The following is a 23,511-nucleotide window of genomic DNA, read 5'->3' on the forward strand; positions in this document are numbered from 1 at the left end:
AGATCTAAGTGACTCTGGTATATATATATATATATACTATATAGTATAGGTATATACTATATATGAGAGGTTCTTGCTGCAATGGACGTCAGGAGGTTATCGAACATCGCAAGACAAGGTGAAGCACGCGTCAATATTAATACCATCAAAGTCCATATCTTGGAAAGGGGTCAATCTCGCGTTTGCCCTGGCTCCAACATCATTCTCGAGGTATTGAAAAGGAATGGAAACGACGACGCGAGGAAGAAAGTTTTTTCGTCGTTACTCTCGCTATATTCCGATCTCTTTGTTGAAGAATTTGTGGAAAACTCGTTATGACAGAGAACAGTCCTCTTCCTCATAAAGCCACTGGACGCAATGTTCCTGCAGAGAGTGTACCAAATACATTTTCGACGTATTGTTTACATTAATTTTCAAATTTCCATCCCTCTAACGCGAAAGAATATATTTTTTGTAAATGAATGATTAATATACTAATAGCAATACACAGGTATACAAACAAGTTTTCATTAAGAATTTTCATTTATCGAATTGCATTGGAACGATAATATTTGTTCAGAAATAAATTGCTCGTTGTACAAACAAGCGTGACACGAGATGCATAGAGAAATGCTATGTATTGTAGTATAAATATGGGAGTGAACGGGTCAAGTGGACCAGTAAGGAATGAGGTACTCGACACCCTAACGTCACATCCGTTGACTGGAGGTCAAAACATAGTAGAGACACTAGCTAAGCATTCTATGCAATCCTCGTAGAGTTTACAGAGAACGCCAAGTCCTCAAACGTCAACGTGTTTACCGATCGATCTTCGATTGTAAACGTGCTGGTATGGTTAATAGACCACCGACAAATTTCTTGATTGCACTCAAATTTTCATTACCTTCGACCACCCTCCTAATTAGCTCGAGAACTAATTAACTTGAAAAAATTATCTCGTACAAAATCCATGAAAATTATCAATTATTAACATCTTCCCCTTTTCTCCTTATCAGTTCTTTTTTTATTTCAAGGAGAAATTTATCAAGTGTCTGCCATGGAGCTAATTAGTTTAATTCGTAAGATTGGCTTCGCGTAGGAAAGCAGGAAATGGAGAAATCGTTAGATATTTCTGTCAAGTGTCGTGGCAAGTGGTGCACAAACGGCATAATATCCCAGCAGATGTGCCAACTCATTTTCGGGAGTGGCTCATTTCTTAATATTTGCCACAGCAAATCATTCCAGTTTTCGTTTGAAGAGAATTTCTCTCTTTTCACGCGTCGACAAAGCAGTAGGCCTTCGAGGCAAAGGTGTAAGGGGAAAAAGGAAGCTACTGCCAGCCAACCAGCCACGCCTCGCAACGAATCACCGACGTACATATACCATTCCGCGGTTCTCCATTACTTTGCAACTTGGCGAATTATTCAAAAATTCTTGTATATTCGCGAGGACGTTATTCCCCCAAGACTCTTAAAGTTTTGTATTTTAAGATAACCTTTTTAATCATTTCGAGAATATTCGGTTAATTTTTCGATAAGTCGAGAGAACAATCCTTATAAAAAAGTTTATTAACATTCGCTATTATGGAGCTAAAGTTCATTAATCGTTAATTCGGTAAAATTGCAGTTTGTTATTTAAAATTTGACGATCTTAGTCGGCAACGAATGGTCTCTCCAGTGAGAAAACAGCGAAGGGATGAGCAAACGCTTCCACAACTCCCACTCATCTGTAAAAACTTCCCTTAACTTCCTAAACGATACTTCAGTCTTCAGCACTCTCGATTATCGTTTCTCCAACATCGAGACGCAAAATGAATTATCCAATATTGTCTCGTTAACCCGGCTTAAACTTTTCATAAAATAATCCTAGCCTTTTAGAGTCGCATAATTAACATTGTCACGCACATCAAAGTTTTCTCAAAAGAAACGAATCACGTTCGACCGTAACTCCTATAGAGTACATTTGGTGAAAAAAAATCAATAGCAATTCATGTGGAAAAAATATTGAAACGAGAGAAGCTACAATATAGATTTCGTCGCTTCAGAAATACTAGATATATATATAGATATAGTGGAACTCGGGTAGTAAAATAGGCTTCGAAAATTCCTTCGACGTCGAGCGTGCACAGACTTTGGCCTGCGGCGGCGTCCCTGTTATTATTGTAAGCTTACGCTCGGCGTACTTTGTAAACTTGTATAGTAACTTCTCTCCAACTTTTCCGTGATTCATCCAAAGACCGAGCTGGTCTATCAAACGCCAACAATTTTAGCTGCCTTTGTTACGCATTGATACTTCTTTCTCAACTTTTAACACTCGCCAGACGGGTAATCCAAATTTATTCTCTGCTTTTAATAGCTTTTACTGTAATTTACCTTTGTACTCCATAAAAGTCTCGATTAACCGTTGACTAAACTCATTAGGAGCACAGAAAGCTCCAGAGTAATGTGATAATATCGTGACTAAACATTTATGGTGACAATAAGGACAGAAATTATAATATGCAGCAGAATCGTTCAGGCTTCCATCGCGCGTGATTAATTCCGATCTTTTTTAACCTGACGTTTGGCGATTCTATTCTTATCCCGCTCCCTAGCACAATGAGACGTAGTACGCTATCTCCAATGGAGTAAAAGCGACAATTAATCATCGGACTTTCGCTGGCAAGTGAAAAATTCTCAAAGAATAGTAGCCACGACATTGATTGCACCGTCCTGGTGGATGACAAACGAGTTTCGCCAACTCGAACAGTCCATACCAACGAAATTCTCAGACGGTTCGATTGATTCCTCTCTTTGCAATCGCATAAATTGCCCAGTGCTTTATCCTTATGTCCAGAGAGACGATTAAAATTCCACGTGAGAAGTTGTTATCTGATTTATAATGCAACGTGTGTATGATTGGGAAATGTTTATGCTTCTTATTATTATTGTTTCGAGAGGAACAGGAAAGACATGAGTTAAACAGTGGCGTGGTGCAAAATTTGGAACGTATTTCTTTGAGGTGGTAACGATTCACAGAGCGAAATTTCTAGAATTGGTTAAACTAATTGGAATTAGAGAATACACAAGTTTTTACGATAAAAAGCTGGATTCATTCAATCGTCAACTCGCCCTTAAAATATTATTTACAAAATTATGAAAAACTAACACTTTTTGTCTATATCGTGCATGCACAGCCGCTGTCAGAATGTATTCTTGTATATTTAGCGCAGGTGTGCGATGTTAGTTTCATTGAACGCCGATAGATGGCGCAACGGTCGGTAAGCGGTAGCTCATCGGGGGCCTCGGGGACGCACGCAGCGCAGTCCGCAATTAGAGGGCGTCTGGCGCTGCACACAGTCGAAGCTAACGTATTAACAGTGGAGACCACGTGCAGAAATGAAACAACCGCTTGTTAATTGGTAAAAGCACGGGGGCTTGCAAAGCATTTTGACGTAAAAGACAGGAATGCAAAGATCATTCCACTGTGGAAGAAGCACAGGTCCTTCTGGTGCGGAATGAGTAGAGGATATTCTGGTACTCGAGGATGATCAGTTCACTCTGCAGGTACTCAGGGGGTAACGATGCGAGCTCATGAGTATTTGGTCCACCACCATACCACTCAAACTCGCGCACAAACAAGAGCAGTAATACGTCGGTAAGTCAAGCCTGCTCTCCTGCTTATATAGTCACTGGTGACTGGTCAACCACACACTATTAACCCCTATACGCGTATGCGTCTCGGTTTCCTTCGTTGGATTTCGGTAAACGTTGGTATAGCTCAAGTGCGAGAGGGAAAGATACAATATCCTTGGACCTGTCAGCTGGTTGGTCCCTCGCAGACCTCGACACAATATGGTATAGTAGTGGGGATCACCTTGTATAAACTGACCTGCATCTATTTTGCTACCGAACAATCGAAGATCCTGGTGTTTTTATCCAATAGGGAAAACATGGTATTTCTCAGGACAGAATCCTTGCAGTTTACGTGACTCGTCACGTATTTCTTCCAGAATCTTCTATGCAAACAGTAATGTGATGAGACACATCTTGTGCACACCAAGACAGCCTCCTCCTTGTCGATTGAGATACTCTCGTCGAAACGATAAATCGAGTCTTGGATTGTTCGTGAATTGACTCACCAGTTGCAAGAGTGACATTAGCTAAATATCGTTACTACAGTGAATCATATTTTGTGGCTAACAATCGTAATTATGTCCACGACAGATACACGACTAATTCGAATTTAATAGTAATCCCTGAAATTCTAATTTCGCACCCTTATAATACCGAATTATTCTGCTCTCACCCATACCGCAGCAATATATTCATTAATTGCACCGATTGCTTAAATAACGCTGCATGGCCGAATCACGACTATTATATACAGTAATTTAATGTTCTAATTTGTACTACAACAGCAACAGCTTACACTCACCGATCCCTGCACGTATTTAAATAACATCAGCGATATCGACGCGATTATTATAGCACAGCTTGTTATTATACCAGTAAAGCAGCTTATTCATTGTTTCAATTAATGTAACCCATCGCTGGCTTTGCCCATTTTCATCCAGTTCGTTAAAATAGCAATTATTACGTTTGTAAAGATGAGCTTTTACAATTGTCGGATCACCTATTTGTCATCCAGTTACAACTGGAAGGTATTTGAGGAAAAATGTATATAACGAATTGGCAACAATATTTCGAAAAATCGTAAAAGGAAAGCTTTGTAGGGGATCATTATTAGTTTCGTTAACGAGCAGGAATATATTGATAGATTATAAATAATAATAATAATAATAGACAACTATAATTCAGCAAATTGCTATATATATATATATATATATATATACATACATACATACTATATGCGTGTTTGCTTCTCGTTCGTCGATTGAACATCCAGTAAAATTTTCAAATCAGTCATTTACGACGTATCTCGATGGAACATAAATCAGGTCTAGTATAGGGAATTATGCGATAAAACGTATTCCGACAAGCCTATGGGGATGAATAATGCACACATCGCGCGAAAAGCTTAAAGCGCAGGCTTTTTAATTAAATCGAAATCCATAGAGAGTCGGCGAAAAAAGGACGAGAGAGGTATAGTGTGAGAAAAAGAATCGACGAGACGAGTCTGGCAAGAGTGTCCTGTAGCTGGCCGATAATTAAAAACAGAAAAATCCAGCGATATCGCACCGATATAACTAAACTTCTCCAGGAAGCTTTAGCCCAGACACGTTTTCCATTGCCCATTTCTCGATTGCAGTATGATTCGATCCAATTTCATTCAAGGCCACACGGATTATTGTACGATAAAATTAAATTACAGTCTGCTCATTAGGAGAAAGATTTCTGTCAAACCTCATTGGATCCCTCGAAACACACTCTATCTGCAGTTTATTATCGATCATACATTGGCACGTCTGCAGGTACGTGTATATGTACAGGGTGTAATTAAAAATGTTTCCCTATCTCCTGTCCCAATGCATGCACGTTAAGATATTACCAAGCAAGCGAATTTATTTATGAACTATAATCAGAAAGTCGTGACAGCAAATATTCATTATGTAGTGACAGGGCTGGGCGGCGTTACACCGGGTCCCCTAGGAGTAAGTTTACGGCACATCAAAATAACAAGCTACCCACCCACACCAGCCACCAGTCGCAAACTCGTTGAGAAAGTAGATGGCCAAGTTCGAAATTCTCATCCCGAACTTGGTGCAGGGCGCGAAAGGTAGATTAACGGCGCTTTCGTCATTCGCGATCTAACCCACGAAAGAGAATAGTCAAAAAGTTGTGGAGAAATTAACGATATATGCACCAACTGGTCCGTAAAGCTACCAAACTTCCAACCGCATCTCGGAGAGTCATCTCGCCTAGCTTTCGCGATAAGACACCGAAAATAATTCTGTCAATTATAGTACATATAATACACCAAATTATATACCTGTGCTTTTAACTCTATATATATATATAGATATATTTCTGTCGCTTCGTAAGGTTTTTTCGCGGAAGAGGGAAAAAAATTCGATTAGACGTGCATCGTGATAAACTTACACCAGGACCAAGGAAGTCTCATAATCCATGAAAGAAGCTTTGACATAGCGTGCACTCTAAAAATTAGGTCGAATTTATCTACTTAGCTGTAAATACAGGAAACTAATTTTTAGTTTTCCGACAGGTATTGCGCGGAAAAAGAAGAATCAGGATAATTTGCCTTTCTCGTTTCTTACGGCTGATCCGTGAAGCCGGAGAATGATTGATATTCATTGGCCGAGGGCGAAAATCATTCGAGGGTTCTGCGCGTGCATCGAGCAACATTGCGTAACTATATTTTGGGGTAGACCGTAATTGGGGGTTGTTAATGCATGCCAGACTCGCTCGGCGTACGTGTATAGAATAGTTGCGAGGGAGACGGGCTAAGAATAGGAACGAAGGAAGGAAGGAAGGAAGGGAAGAAGAAAGCTCAGCCAGGACACAAAGTAGGATCACGGTGTGTTTCGTTATTCAGTTTTCTTCCTGACTGCATTACTGCTTAAAAACATCATCCTTCTTGTTTTCTACGAACGCCATTTCCCAATTTCTACCCAGCTCGCATAAGCCAATAAAAGAACGTCTTCGGATTTTATTTTCTAGTCCATCTCGAGAGATATTGGTCAATCGTAAAATAAGATACGCGTATAATAAAAACAGTACAATAGGAATTCAATTTAATATCTTTTTATCCTTTGAAAACACGCAATCTGCATGTAGTAATCTTTCGAGAAAGTTCAATCTCTCCCATATACGAGGAATTATCCCAACTCTCTCCCATGTCTAAAAATTCTTTCACAATCGAGACACGGTAATTTTGAGACAAAGGATCGAACCGAGTAGACGAAGAGATGAAATCCATTTTAAACTTAGACTTGCAAATACAGTATCCTTATCCATCTCCAGGCCAAGATCGAGGAAGGATATTGCAGAAAAATGAGATTCATAATACCGCAGGCGTAATACTTCAATAAAACCTCGCCTGTTATAATCGCAATTGTAAGAATAAATTTAGTGTGAAAATTATGTCCGTACAATTGGCAAAAATGCTACTGATCCCTCTTTCAGTTCAAGGGCATGAAAATTGGATCGTTATATATGTATATACGTATGCATATATAATAGAATTTCGAATAAGAAGCTTATTTGTTAAAAGCGAAAATTATGGCCGAAATGCCTGCATTTCCGAGAGTAATCTGATATTCAAAACTTCCCCTCGCCTCGGATTGATATTTTGATTTTGTGATATTAGCTCGGGTTGAGGGGGTGGAGGAAGGGGAGGGGGGCTAAAGATGAGGTCTCCGGTTTACGGTTGATTGCGTGCTGTTCGAAGTCGCTAACTAAAGTTCGACTCGTGGCTAAGATGCGAAAGTCGAGATAAAGTCGGCGGCCTCGATTGGTTGAAACTGGCTGGCAGGACTAGCAGGACGACGGGCCCTTTCAACCCTGGCGATAATCCGCTCGAACTTTCCATTTACTCTCTAAAGTCAAGGCGACCTAGCACGAACCCGGTAAAATTGCATCTATTACGCCCACTCCCTCTTTTCCTTCAAAAGAAAGAGAGGAAGAGAGGGAGTTTCCATAAGTTTGCCAGGATCCTTCAATTTGCTATACTTTCGCATTCCTCGCAGTCCATCGCTAACAAAGATCATCTTACCGTTTCACAATAATTTTCCCAAACTTGCTAATTTATCGTACTTGCATAAATTATATAGTATCTCTGAGGAAACTGATGATTCAAAGTGGACCAATTAAATATTTTTTTAGGGCGAATTTAATAATTTGCCTTGCAGACTGTCGAGCAAATTACACGGGACTAATGGAGTCTACGTAGAATCTTAAGGAAGGCAGTAGGACGAGTGGGTTTAATATCACGAAGCGCGCAGACGTTTTACTCATTCTACTCTTCTTGGAGTTTACTCGTACGTGAAGTAGCTCTCTGCTACGTTTTCACAGAAATACACAGAACACAGCAGGAGTTGACAATTTTTTATTACCGTCAGATATTACTTCTCAGATTCTGCTGACACTCGCTTATATTGGCTTAGTTTTCTACCAAATTACACACATTAATCAAACCCATACGACCATATAACGACGGATCATACAAGTTTTAACATCGCTCAACAGTTGCTTCCTCGCATTATCCACTTTCTTTTCAAAGTGCTGAATCTATTTGATCATTTCACTGTAATCCTATTTTATACTTTTGAATCCAATCATTTTTTATGTATACCTATTGGTGTGGAGTCGCGTGTGTACGTGAGCCTTATATATATATATATATATATATATATGAATAGATGTCGAGAGGCAGAAAATTGTTTTTCATCATTTTTGGTTGATTTAATTATACAACAATTTCTCACACAGAATTGATAAGGGTGAACGACCTACTTAATTGTACGATACGACTTAATCGAATGTCAGGAAAAAGCTCGTGTCATTCGCGTCCATTGAAAAATTGAATTGGTAATGGCGACGAACGTACTAAAAATTCCATCAGTCGAAAAAATAAAATACAGAGAGAACGTCGCGTCGCATGATTTCCCATACGCGAAATGAAAAATGTGGAAATAGCATTTTTCTATTTTCTATTTACATTTACCGGTCGCTCTTTCAATTCGATCACTCACCTTTCCCGATCCTCTCGAATTGCACAGGAGAACGCCTGCTGCGTGAATTCTGTATTCTTTGTCCAGTTGCTCATGTTGGCCTTGAATTTTTCTGAAACCAAACACAGCAATATGGAACACTTACAAGAATCAATCGAACTTCGATTCTACGCGTACTATGGATAGAGACGTCTTAATGGAGAAAATTTCTCTATTTTTGTCTTCATTTATTTCCTTGTGAAAATACGTAAATAGAAATATAACAAAAGAAGGTGCGGAATGCACGTTCCGTTTACTTGGCATATCTTCCAAACAATTTCCGCATTGTGATTTAGGAATTGAAAAAGTTCCGTGATGGAATAACACCTCCGTAAAACTTTGGCAATTACGAGAAAGCAAAGAATTTTATAAATTCATGAGACCAGGACAATTGAATTTTTGAAAGGAATGATTTATTTAATTATTTTACTTGCTTGCAGGGAGAAAATTTAACTTTGGATTTTTAGAAAGGAGAAAGAAATTATGCAGCGCGATAAACGCGCTGACAGTCGCACGACTGCTTTCACGGGTCACCGGAAACGGGGTGAGATTACCCGGGGATTTGAAGATGAGGGCGTCAGAGGACATTCTGGCCGTTGGAGACAAGCGATTTATCAAGCTAGATTGATTCGAGCTTATGTTGGCTGACCCCTGACTTTGTTAAAATGACTCGAAGCAACGCAGTAATACGCTCCCGTAAACCGGAAATGCCTTCTGCTTTATCTACGAAAAAGGTCAATAAACTTTCGCACGTCGTATATACTAGAAACCAATCACTTATCGGCAAAACCACCTTTCCATCATAAAATAGAAATTTCTCTGAAAAGTTTCACATTCGTATACTTTCACCCGTGAAGAATTATTATAAAAGGTGATTTTCAATTTAATCAATTCTTACGATATTGCGTGCAGCAATTCTTGTTTCTGTTTTTCCTTCACTTTGACACTTCCGCCTTCTGCCAGTGCAGCTTGCAATTCCCTTTGCAAAACAGTTAATTTCCGCCTTTCGCCTTCCAATAACAAGGAGGTAACCTGAAACATAAGAATCACTTTTCAATTTAAATTCGGGGCTCTTCTTGTATACCATCAGAGTGTAAGTTGTATGGAGGTATTATAATGATAATAGTATTTGTAACTATTATATCGAGATTCTTTTCTATTGTTTTCAAAGTGAGAGAATGACCTAAGGAATGTCCGAAAAACAACAAATCGTATAAATAATTAATATTTTTTCACTCTCATAATTATTAACTAGGTTGATACGGTCGAGAATTTTCTGAATTACCAACAGTTGATACAAGAGATTTACCAACAGTCGGTTACACACTATGTACAGTCGGTAAAACAGTTTCGCCATAAAAAAACTAGAGGCGCCGTCTTATAGAAACACAATTTATCTTAGAACAGAGCAAAGTGATTTACAGTACATTTTTACGTTTAATAAGACAATTTGTATCAACTTTTTTTTTCATAAATGCACGTGGTAGAAATGTTAGTTTGGAAAATAAACTTATTTTCCTATAGAAACGGATAACGATCTTGCTTTCGAGCATAATAGTCGAAGGTGGAATAATACATGCATAATATCGCGTCTGACTCTTTTCGTGGACATAGATAACAATTTTGATACCGAGTAAACGTACACGAGAAGAGAGGCGTTTGTTACGGTAAAGTGCAAAGCGATCCTTGCTCGCATAAACTAAGAAGACACTAACATACGAATGCAACCCATAATTGGTTAGACGCACGAAGCTTCCTATAATTATGCGCACTTATTATTATTAAATTATGCAAATCCAAATATATTGCAATCGCAGCTACTTCCATTCTGCTTAGCAGCTGCAATTCCCATTATTTCACCTTCCACACTGCCATCCCTCTCTCACCACAATGAAACTATTTTCTCACTCAAAATATCTGAATACCGAAATTTACTGAAATTTTTGCTGAAACGTAAAAATCAAGAGATATTCCAGAGTCTCTATTTGAATCTCAAAGTTGAAAAATGCGCATTGATTTGCAGCTCTTTAATATTGGTGATAACACTTAAGATTGTACGATTAAGTGGCACGGAATACAAGGCATGACTCTTGTAAGCTCGAGAGTCTCCAAGCTTTGTCTCGCTGCACAGAAATATCTATAGAGGCAGGGATCAAGCCTAAGAATCCTTCAGCGGTCAACCCTTTCTTCTCCTCCTAGTTATTTACAAGAAAAAAACTCATATATACCAAAGTGTTGGAAAATATCGAAAGAAATGTGAAAATATCACAATTAGATAGAAAAATATTAGTAAATCTAGGAAAAATGTTTTCTTTCACAAGAACTTTAAAAAGAAAATTTGGTGAACGTGCAAGTAAACGTAAAATGTAAGTTTTGTGTATTTAATTATCTGCTGTAATTGTTGTTGTGGGACTCGGTGGAAACCTGGTTAAACAGATTTGTCCAGCTGTGTGAGTTGCTGTGTCAAGTTTCGGTAAATACATCTGAGGAGAGTTGGTATTAAAAACTGTTCGTATATATCTATATATATATATATATATATATATATATATACATAGCGACAAGGAAGCAAGTTCGAATTTAACTTTGTGAAATTGAGAGGATTTGCAGTATATGTCGCAATTTTCCCACGATAATTATGCAGCTGCATGATAGTGCGTCTAAAGGATGCCTCTTAAACACGTAATAAAGATGTACGTAAAGCAATAAGTCGAAGATCTACACCCACTTATGTAACCAAAGATTCTTATAGAAGACCGAAGAAGACTCGAGAGGTGAACAACCACAGTTTCTGTAATAGTACCATATACTATTGAATGAGTACATTTTCGTTGAATTAATTAATTTATTCACTGTAATTATTAAACGATACTTTCGAACCATTGTCCCCCCCCCCTCTCTCTCTCTCTCTCTCTCTCTCTTAATAAGCTATAATATAACCGAATGACGCAGTGAATTGATCGTTAAAAAAGAATGGAAAGTTTTCTGAAGTTTTAGTACGAATATAACGAACAGAATATAGCGAGGAAATAAATTTGGATATGTAGTATTTTAAGTAGAGGAGAGAGTTTCTCTTGAAAATTTCATTCTTCACTCGTCACACAGACGTCTCGTGTGTGTGAGTTTTAAAATCACAAAAATGCAATCCGCATCATTATTTTTCCACACTTCAAGATTTTCGTGCTCCATCAAAAAAATATATACTTGCAAAGCTCCTGTCAAAACTTTTGCACAAGTAGTGTAGTACTGTTTATCTTCCTAATACCTCTCTGCAACATCTCTCTACCTCATTTATCTCTTTTAAAAGCAAACAAAAAAATAAACCTAATAACACGGTCGATTAACTGATTTAACGTAAACACAAAAATAACTGATACCCATACCTATAAAAATATTAACGGATTCGCGATAGCACGCTTCGCGGATCCGCGCGTTCTGTCAAAACGCGTAAGCCAAGTTTCTGTGGAAATCTCTGCGTAATCCGAGCTTTGCTTATTAGCAATCATCGCGATAACCCAATGATTTTCTTCATCCTGCATTTTGCAAGACTTCGGAAAAAGTCATTAACTTTGCTTATTTATCGCTGCAATTATACCTATCCAGCTTTTATTTAAACAGATTGCAACGAGTTGTATTTACAAAAGATTCCACTGAAATGGATAATAATCTCGAGTCGAGGTAAACGTACAACGCTATTAGGATTTTATTAAGCGTCAAATTACGAATTGCGTCAAATCTCGTTTATTTCTTAAGCAGCTGAATCCTTGATGACTCGGGCAGAAGAGAGCTAGGCATGTAGCATTAAGGACAATAATAATTGGCGTAGCTAATAACAATCTAAAGTGGTGTTCGGTCACTAGAAAATATATAGGCAAGTGTAAATTATGGTTTTGCGGTTGGCAGAAAGATTTCTCCAGAGTTTATCGCAGTAATTCTTCATCTCGACAGGTATATCCACAGTAAAGGATTAAGGTATATTTTTATATTTAAATTTTTATACAGGAATCACGATCGTAGCAAATTACTCGGAGTAACCGAAAATAATATTTCAATGACATAATATCACACTTGTGTGTGTAAATTACTTAACAAATCTCACACATGGCAAATGTATAATTTTCTTATATCTAATAACAGTTCGCGAACATTCGTTTGAACGCGGAAAATTGATATTTGATTTGTAGCTAATTTGCAGCCAACACGATTTGTCCGTCAATATGCTTCATAGGATTTCAACAGTTTCACCTTGGAATAACGACCTGTCTTTCGGTTATCCTGCAGTTACGTCAAAGAATACACTATATAGTAAACGTAGCAAATTATTATTATTATCTGTTTCCAATGAATCATCGTGCAAAAAATAAAAAAATACATATATACAAATACTTTCATCCTTCATTCCGTTCTAGACAATTAGGTACTAGGGAACACGAAGAACAGCGAATAAAAGTAATTTTGCGAGATGAACGGAAATTTCCCGTTGCGTCTGCGCACTAGTTGCTCACTGGAGGTGCGATAGTGGCGCGCAATTTAAATTTAACTATATATATACACGCGCGGTGATGCCACGAGGCTCGCTAGGATCCTGGGAAAGAAATTGTATCTCGCTAGAAGGTTCTCCGCCGTTTAAACCGAGCTGAAGCGTCTGCTGAAGAGAAATAAGCGAAGAGAGTATATAGAAGCGAATTATAGAATTTTGCCTGATTTATCGTGTTTATACTACCAATCGTTATATTTAAAGATGAAATTTACAATGTCAATTATTTTAATGTATTTATACAACTGTCTTAAAATAATATTAAAATAAGAAATGGTATATTTTGTTAAGATGAAGATTTTCAGCTGCGATTTCTCAAAAGTCCTTTTACGCCGATAACTGAAAATTAATTAACTTGCCAATTTTGGTGGAATACTCGAGGTATATCGTTTTCTCATTGGCCACGAATTGCTTTCGTGGGAATCTGGCTCTGGTGATTCCCTTTTACCGGCCACTTCAAGGACGAAAACACCAAGGGACACCAACGTCGAGACATCCATGACTAATTTCCAACTCAACTCATTCCCCTCTAAAGCCAACTGCAATTTATTTCGCGATTGGCTACTCTTCCCGGTGTAAAAATATTTTCAATTGTCTTCGATTTACTCATGCTCATTACCATCTTACAGCCTCCCAAGAAATTTCCTATTATTTTACTTTGTTAGTAAAGAAAGGAAAAAATGTCTAAACGAAAATATCTTCCCTCTCCTTCATTTTGTATTTTATGGTACATTATACGGTGTGTGTCACCGGAGCATTCACGTGAGAAAACACGTTTATCTTCGTAGCTATTAGAGATATAAATTTTTTGCATAAAACTATTATTGATAAAAATAAATGCGCGCGCGCGCGCGATATATAAAAGGGACTTGTAAAAAAAATATCTCTTATAAATAAAATAAGATAAACATATTTTATATTCGTATTTTGAAGCATTTTAAATGGCACATCTTGTATAGAAGATGTACATACTTGAAGAGATACTGCAAGATCGCTTAAAAGCCATCCTTGCTGAAAATTAAGAGTCATGGAGTGCAGAGAGAGAGAGAGAGAGAGAGAGAGAGAGAGAGTAAATCTTAAAATCTTGTCAAATAGTCTCGACGATAGCTGTATTTCTTTTTCGCTAAAACGAGTTATTAGAAAGAGAGGCTAAATATTGACTCGTATGCTCTAATTAATTTTCGTCACTTCCTAGTCAGAAACGAAACACTCGCTGTGGTCATTGTTTGCCAAGGAAATGAAAAGAGGAAAGGGAACTGAAAGAGAAAGAGAAGAAACGACAAAAACGTAGCGCTATATGAGTCACGCGCAGAAAATCTGATTGCTTATTACGCAGATTATTGTAATTTCTCATATAGGTAATTAACGCAAGAGGGAAAAGCTGGGTGCACGAAACCGTAACTAGATTCCACGATGACCAATAACACTCCGTAATAATAACTTGCAAAAATACTTATCCGTCTGAAGAATCTTCTTAACATCCCTTGATACTTGGTTTCCTCGAGTAATTATCGCAATGTGCTAAATATACTTATTTATTTCTGTCAATTTAAAATCAATCGATGATCGAAGTATCCACATTCGATGCAATCTTCGCTTTAAACCATGTATCATCGATGTAAAACATAAAATTATCAGACGTTTCAATAATAACATTTTCGATAAAATTATCACATTAGAAGATTGAGTATTATTATTATCAACATATTTCGAACAGTCGATTAAAAATCTGAATAGTTATAATCAAGGTATGCAGTGTAATCTTCGTTAAAATACATCAGAGCAAAATATAATTGACAGATATTTAGATGAGAATCGACTGTTGAAAAAGTTGATCGAACCCTGTAGACGAGAGCACGATTCAATGCAAGTGCGTATGATATATGTGCATGTGCATAGATGAATCAAGACTCCCCCCTTACGATTGATCGTTGATGCGTCAACGAGGAGAGGGTAAGGCCGGTTAATCGACGACCGCGCTAAAGGAGAAAGTCAACCCAGCAGATTTTCCGATAATTTATCGTCCATAGAGAACAATAAATATCGCGGTAAACGATGAACTTTTAACTCGATCCCTCAGCATTGGATAAGCCATCGATATTTTCCTTTGCCATATGTTGCTATCTAACGAGTACCTAATTAAGTTAATTAAAAGATCACGTTATTAACCGTGCGCGTCCAATAAATTAAGTCAGGTAAATTCGATCGAGTAATGGAATAAACATTGGATTAAATGATGGGAAAGGGATAATTCTTCGGAACTTTGCAAAGAGCTTGCAATAAAGATTTAAAGTTACACAATGTAGTGTGTGTTATTAATCTCTTGGCGCACGTGGACTACGGTGTGCAACGCGAAAGGGCAACGAACGCATGAACGAACGAAGAATGTAAACGGACCAACCATATAGGAACTTTGCTCCGTTTCGATTTCAAGAGGTTGTGCTCGGTGGTTGCAGAGCCTTGGACAATTTTCTGGGTCGTACCTCTCACTTGCCTATAGGAGCAGCACCGGCTGGCTACTTGGCAAAAGTGATCAGTCGAGTCCCAGCACCTTTTCGGGTGAATGGAAGGCTAATCTCGGATCAGACTCATTCCTGTCCTTCGCAAGGATACGCGTGCGAGATTTCCCTCTCTTCAAGGACTCTGCTCCGACTTCTCGCACTATACGTCATTCCATATACGATATAGGAATCAAATGCATTTCGTATCTATATATACCTCTCTCGTCTGCATTTGCATCGTCGTCATTGTGCTCCATTATATATACCGGCAAATGCAACTTTTCACAAAAGTCCATTTTCAGAGGCAAAAACTCGAATGAAAAATTTTCCTACTCCTCACATATTTACTCACCTCGAGTTGCACACCGAAAAGATCCCTCGATCTTCCCGGCCTGTCTGATTCCAAATCCTGCATCTCTGCTACTCTCTCCACCAGTCCCATTTCTCTATCTTTCTATCTCCGTCCCTCCCCCTCTTTTCCTCGAGTATCTGCAAAAATAGAAAATAATTCAGTCGTTATTCCAGCGTTCATAAATCAACAGCGACAACGTTAAGATGTACAATGGAACGTTATAATGTTAATTGTGGAAACAATAGAGCAGTAAACACGAAATGATCGTTGCTATATATAAATATAATGTGTTTGTACGTTATTCGTGATACAGCGAGGGCGTCGAAGCTTTTAATTGGAAACGCTTTCTGACTCAATTTCAACCTATTACAACAACCCGAGCAGCCCGATACCTTTTCAGGCTCGGGCGAGTCAGAAGGAGATATCTATAGCGTTAGTTACACTCATTAGGAAATGATCACTTTCGTTTTCACGAGTTAAACGCTTTTGAATCGCAATTAATTCATGTGCATCCCGATTTGTATATGTATGTGTGCGTGAGCGTATCCAGTGGAGATGATATCTTCGTGAAAACGTATACGAGAGTCTCGAAACTTCGCGATCGAGCTCCAATAGTTCTCTTTGCGACGCGCAAGAAATTGACCTTGGGAAGAAATTTGGCGAATCCGAGGAAGCTAACTCGAGCAAGGAAGATTCAGGAGGTAGGAACGTGCGAACAATGCACCGGGAGGCGAGTTGGTACCGTTATGGCTACCCGCGTGAACAAGACGGAAGATTCTCCTGCAATTATTTTCTAATGAATTGTTAGACAACAGTAAAGCACCTTGTGGTCGTACTCTCTGACACTGTCTTCGCAATCGCGTGGAAAAAATCATCTACTCTCCTCCAACTTAAACTGTTTGCGCAATGACAAGGGTCGTCCCGAGTAATAAAATCCAATTAATATCATTCGGATAACGTAGAACGTTAATTTCAACCTCGAACCTTACCAACGCTCGCCAAAGCTATATATATATATATATATATATATATATATATTCCCTGCTTTTTCAGTTAAAAATGAAAAAGCAACCCGGAAGATGGTATAGTAACGGAAGTGGAGGATACGGCAGCGTGCAGATTTACGCTGAAAAAAGGGGAGAGGCTCCAGTCATTAGTCTCGCGAGGTTGCTTCGTTATTTCAAATCAAGCGTATGCTCGTAATTAGGCTTTTGATTGTTTCGAAAATTATATATATATATATATATATATATAAAAAATACTAGAAGAATTTAACGTTTTTACAATTGGACTCGATTTTGTTATTCGTGAAGAATTTGGATTAAAATTTGCAAACGCTACAGGTTTATTCTTATATAGGAGTTCGATCCCGGAAGAGAATAGGTACACAGAAGAAGAAGAAGAAGGAATTCATGGGTCCCGCTGGTTGAGGCATTGAGAGTTGAACCTTTTCCCTGGAGGTTCTCGCATCCACACGCTCTAGAGGCGAGACAAACGAAGAAGCGGAAGCGGCGCTATCGCAAAGCCAAAGCGAGCTGAGCTGCCTGCTAACGGGATCGTGATACGGATCATTAACGCTCCTTCATCTATAAGAACGATCGTGAAATCGGAAATGCAAACGAAACCCGAGCCCTAATTCTATTCCTTGCACTTTTCATATTTATCCATGCAGAGTATATATATATATAGTATATATACTCTTATTGTACTTGATGCATTCATCCTATTCTCTCTACACTATATTCACTTTCACCCAGCTTTCTTTCAACGTTCATCAGTCTTCAATTCTTTGCACCTTTATAACCGAATGACTCTTCGTAACTTTAATCTTAGCTCATTTTTGTAACCCATAATAGCTGTTTGCCCGGCTGAGCTATTCGCTGCTTTAATAATGCAGGAAAAGTTGAAGCATGCGCATAAATTCCCATTTTGGAGAACTTTCAGCTGATTTATAAGATCCAATTGAAGACATTCTGCCAGCAGAGGGAATTACCGTAACGAGCGTGGCGCGTTGCTCGAAAATTACATTTCCTGCAAGTACAAGTAAAAATCACTATATATTTTAACTGCACTGTAAAATACTGCAGTTCTGCAGTTGTTATTAATTTTCACATTAAACTGTAATTTTATTCTAATATATCACTAGACTTTTGAATTTCCCCTATTTTCAACGAAATTCTTATCAAAACTAAAATTTTACACCTAGATTTGTGCTGATTAGGAGAAAAGTGATACGAAATCAGTTTTTTTTTTTTCTACTCGAATTTCGACTCGCTTATATTTTCACACACAAGTCTAAGTATATATGATATTTTTATATTTACAGTTACATTAGCGATTTACCATTCAAACGATTATGTTAATAAAATTCGTCTTCACTGCGTATATATGTATATGTGTGCGCGTGCGCTCTCCTAAGAAGAGAATGTAATCTGATGCACGTTATGGAAGCATCAGAGGAAATGTTGCAAAGTGAGTATGACGTGTATTTATGAGAAGTTCCTTTACTTAGTTTGATGGTCGCAGGTGTATTCTGAGCCATGCGCTTAACAATATGCTATAAACGAGTGAAAACACCGTAGGCAGATTCCAACGTGTCTTGATGTCTCTTGGTGAAATTCGCGTACGGAAGAGAAATGGAATGTGGGATTAAGCGGCCCGTAAGTGGAAATAATTGTAGGTATTGAGTTCAAAGTAAGAAGTAGTGTCACGAACGTTTGACTTATTCAATTTCTAAGTACACGCAGTAAAAAACGTTTCGTGTCAGACTAACGAAAGAACGTACAGGATAGAAATTCTTTCAAATATTGATCGAAATGATTACTGAACAAATTTTCATTGTCCTATCGATGATAATTATAATTCAATTAATCGACGAATATAACACGAACAATATTATTCCCAATAACCAATAAAATCCCTCGATACATACTAAACTATATATATATATATATATATACCTATGCAATCGTTAAGAAACATACGTGAACAGAATGACTTCATCGTACCACGATATATGTCAATAAAGTCATACAGATTGCAATTTGCAATAATCAGAAGCAATAGATATTAAAACAAGCCATTAAACGTCCAAATGACATATACCTTGACGCGATTCAATCTGCTTTTGTCAGTTTAATTAACGTTCCTTATTCGATGCACCCTACGACAAACAAACGTCATCTGGCATTTCCGGCTAGTAATAAGCAACCAGGAGTCAGCTAGTCAGCCAACTCTGGCTGGGGCCGATCGTGCAGACAAATAACAAGAGCGCCGCACTCTTATTGCATCAAAACAGTTTACATATTACAAGCCATACCCAGATCCATTACATTTCAGTATACCATAATCTGTCTCCCATTATCATAACCGAGGCAAAGTCACGAGGGTAAAACAATCGTATTCTAAAACAAAAGAACAACTTTATATATTTACAGTCCTGACGGTAAAATTGAACTTGAAGAGGAGTAGAGTTGCAAGAGACTGTTAAAACGTTGTTAAGTGTTTTCGCAAGTAGAATTAAAGTGGTTCGTTAGAGGCATAGGTAAACAGAAGGTACGTGTGTGTGTATATAGCGGTCTATATAGGAGTATATGGATAAATAATAAGCAAACTGCAAATAACAGAGTTGTGCGATGGTGGCAAAGCAATATATTAGTACGTAGTCTTCCAGGCCTGTTTAAAGCTTATCAGAGCCGACGATCTCGACGAGCCGTATCGTCCAACTGCTACCACAGGTCCCTCCCCCCCCCCCCCCCCCGACTAAGCCAGTACCATAGTAATAAATGACGAGTGATGTCGGGGGAAACGAGGGGGGGCGGGGGGGATGGCAGAAGTCTCACCCCTCGACTTCGAACCACGTGAAAACCAAATAACGAGGCAAATAGCCCTCGCATAACCGTGTACTCGCACTCGTTTTATGACACTTTTTTTTTTTAATCACACGCCCGATCGTTACCACGCCACTAGCAACAACAACGTAGAAACACTTTCCTAGAAAAAATAGAAAAAGCCAGCAGTCATCGGGCGCTAAACCTACATAGAAGCGGTTCGAGTCATTTCTAGGAAACAACAGCTGCATTGGCGTACACTTTTCTTCTTTTCCCAAAAAGCTCGATAATATTATGGCATTTTGCCACGTAAATCCTGCGAGTAAACCTCTCTTCCGTCTTTTTTATCTCTTTGCTTCTTCGACAAGAGTCATTCCTTCGCTGTGTATGTGCCTGCTCGAAGTTGACCCGCAAAAGTTTCTCCAACGATTCAATTTACGGATAGAACAGGAAGGATTGATTTGTTGGATGATTTCAACTTGGTCTGGTATTTACTACTCGACTACCAACACTACACGCGTCTGTTTGTAGACGAGTGAAATGTTGGATTTTCCTCTTGGATCCCTAATGATTGGTTTGAGGAAAAAACTAGATTAGTATGTACGTTGCAGCAACCGACTGATAGGTTATACACAGTATATATATGTTCACTCGTGAACAGGAGGCATGTTCGGTGAATTAGTTGAGAATGAACAAAGCGAATGAATATTTTTAGTAGAAATTGCATGATTTAAATGGATGGATAAACCGTATGATTATAAAGTACCATGGAATATAATCGAAAGTGCATGGTGTCAGTGAAAACGGCAATGTTCCGCTAGCCATTGGATGATGATAAGACTGGATGAATGAGTAATGAGTTTCGAGACGTCGTCGACGACCACTGTGAAACTAAAGGAAAACGAGCGCACTGTCCGACTTTTGAAACTCGTAACGCCTGTTCTGTCGGCTTCAGCAGCCAGTCCAGCCTCGTTTCCGAGGCGCCAAACACACCGTTTTTCTCGATCACTCAAGATGCCCACACCACTTTCTATTCGCATCTCTCATTATCTCGGAAATCCCACCGTGCATTCGACACGTTCAAAACGAAACCTCGATCTTTCCTATATAGATAAATTATTCAGCTATAATAATACTATAATTCTTTTTCATATTGCTATTAACATTCCCCCTTTTTCCACACCGCTTTTTGCAGAAATAAAAAAACAAGCAATTGCAAAGATCGCATCTCGCAATTAGTAAGCCATTTATTATGAGTATATAAGTAATAAAACACTTAATTATCACTTTCCTCTCCGTTCAACAGTAGTTTATTTCTTCCCTCGCTGTCTCGCAGAACCATAATCGGTGAATTTCTTTTTACCCTCGCGCGCTTGCCTATCTGATTGTAATAAAGAATTAGCACTATACGTGTACCGAAGGATCTTTCTCTGCTTTTCAAATAAATTCCAGTATTAATTTCTATCATTGAGAAAATTCTATGAATTCAAATGCCATGTTTATTATGTATTTGAATCTTCTAAACATAAAATAAATATTGGATATAATGTATGTGTGTATCAATTGTGCTTCGTAAATAGGTCCAATGAGGATTAGTAGATACGGACGAAACGGAGAGTATTGTTTGGTAGCAAAACAGAGCTGAACATATATACTGCACGTCTGTGCTTGCTCATGATAAAACTTGGCCTAAATCTGCAAATTAATCGCTGACCTAAATGAGGAATTTGAATAGAATCTTATTTTCGCGGAGGATACATTTCATTTGGGATAATTAAATTTGAAGCTGGAAAAACAAGGGAGGGCGAAAACTGCTCTTGAGTAATTACCCACGATAAAGCGACAGAGGGTGGACCATTTAAATAGGAACACCCAAATATCTTCCGTGTGAATGCTCCTATGAAAAAACTTTATGGGTCAAAGTTTTTTTACTTCAAGGGAATGATTCCTCAGTGAAAAATTTATTTTGAAAAATTATTTTTTACAAAATTTCAAAGACACTATTAAGTATTTCTAATGGAACCCCTCCTATCTTTATTTTATATTCTTGAAACTGATCTCAAGAGCTTTTCAAAGGCTCCTTTTTATCTTTATCAATTTCATCCAGTTAATTACGAGACATTTCGATTTGAAGTTGCACGTAGTGTGGGTTTGACTGAAGTTGCGTGTATGATTGTTACGTGTGCACATACATACTCGCTCAGCTATCAAAACAAAATATCTTGTAAAAGACTATACAAAATTAAAAAATTATCAGAAATTTTTTAAAAGCACTGGAAGTAAATTACAAATATATGCAATACAACATATAGGTCTCTGTTTAAAAACTTTAACCTAACCTTTACATGACCTTCAGCATACAGTCCAAAGTCACAAACTAATATAAGATATTTGATAGAATTTTTTATTTATTTGGACAATTTTTCTAAGAAATCAAGATTTTTTAAAGGTATTTGATAATTCTAGGAATTTTTGGCAATACTGTACATTAAAGGGGAAAAATTTTCAAGTCAGAAGAATCATAGGCAATTTGTTAACATTGAAGGACGTTTTGACTGTATTTTTTGGAAATTCTATGAATAGTAAATCTTCTACTTTTTTGTCACAGTATTTAATATTCATCTATAGACTGAGTAATGAAAATTCTAAAAAATGTCAAAAAAATCTGATGAAGACAAAAATAAATTTTGCTATGATTTTATAACATGACGGGACACTTTCGGATAAAAAGTTGGCCACTGCGACCTATGTATCAACTTGCATCAATAAGTGTCATCGAAGCAGACGAAAATCACTGCTCCATACTTTAATAAGTTTTTTAATTAGCAAGATTATAAGCAATCTAAAATTGTTGCGTTCGTCCCTTTTTTTTCAGATGAGCTGGTAATCAATAAAATTGGAATATGCTCTCCATTGTTAGGAAGAATAGAATATGTGGAAATCTATTTTCAAAAGTAATTATTTTATATAAAAAAAATCCCAAAGGAAATGCAATTTTTCATGCCTCTTGACAGTAATCTTCTCTTAAGTGACCATTCATCAAGCTCAATGTCTTCCAACTCTGACTGCTTAATATGTTCAACAATTATAAAAAGGGTCGATACTATGAATTCCTTATCATCTAATTTCACCAATATACTTTTACAATGGTAGGTTATTACGATTTAGACATTTTCTTATCGAATTTTGAGAAAATACCGTCAGTTTCAAATAAGCAGAAAATAATTATTCTAATATATAGCTTTAGCTGCTCAATAAAAAAATTTTAATTTATTTTCTTGCAAAATTCTACAAATTTGTCAATTGCATTTAAATTACTTTCTACAATTCGTCAAATTTCTATACTATATACACTATAGCTGAAAGGTCGACAAATCAATTTGATACAGCGCACCGTATATATAAATGTAGACCGTAATATATAACTACACTAAAAAGAAAAAGGTATCCAATAAAGACACTGAATCGTACATTGACCAAACAATCGTGTAAGCACCTATTGTTATTTGATTGTAAAATACTAAATCTGAACTTTAAGCAGAACAGCTCTTAAAATTATGGAGTTAGAACCTGGAAATATGTCTCCGTTAGGAAATCATTATCTATAGCAACAGGATACGTATTGAATCAAAAGTCAAGGT

General features: G+C 37.6%; 1 protein-coding gene across 1 annotated transcript in view; it reads right to left on the reverse strand.

Annotated features, from left to right (window-relative positions):
• Window positions 1-1,884: 1,884 nt before the first annotated feature.
• The window catches only part of LOC136783391 (uncharacterized), a 44,907-nt gene continuing 23,280 nt past the window's right edge, over window positions 1,885-23,511 (reverse strand). Inside the window, exons 2-5 of the mRNA XM_066743509.1 lie at window positions 16,041-16,177; window positions 9,549-9,682; window positions 8,629-8,723; window positions 1,885-1,997 (exon numbers count right to left, since the gene is read on the reverse strand). Coding sequence (XP_066599606.1) covers window positions 1,885-1,997; window positions 8,629-8,723; window positions 9,549-9,682; window positions 16,041-16,130 — 432 coding nt within the window. The 5' untranslated portion in view covers window positions 16,131-16,177. The remainder of the gene's footprint in view (window positions 1,998-8,628; window positions 8,724-9,548; window positions 9,683-16,040; window positions 16,178-23,511) is intronic.

Source organism: Prorops nasuta, unplaced genomic scaffold, assembly GCF_024137725.1.
Source record: "Prorops nasuta isolate Cenicafe-Biocafe unplaced genomic scaffold, Cenicafe_Pnas_1.2 PNAS00033, whole genome shotgun sequence".
NCBI lineage: Eukaryota > Metazoa > Arthropoda > Insecta > Hymenoptera > Bethylidae > Prorops > Prorops nasuta.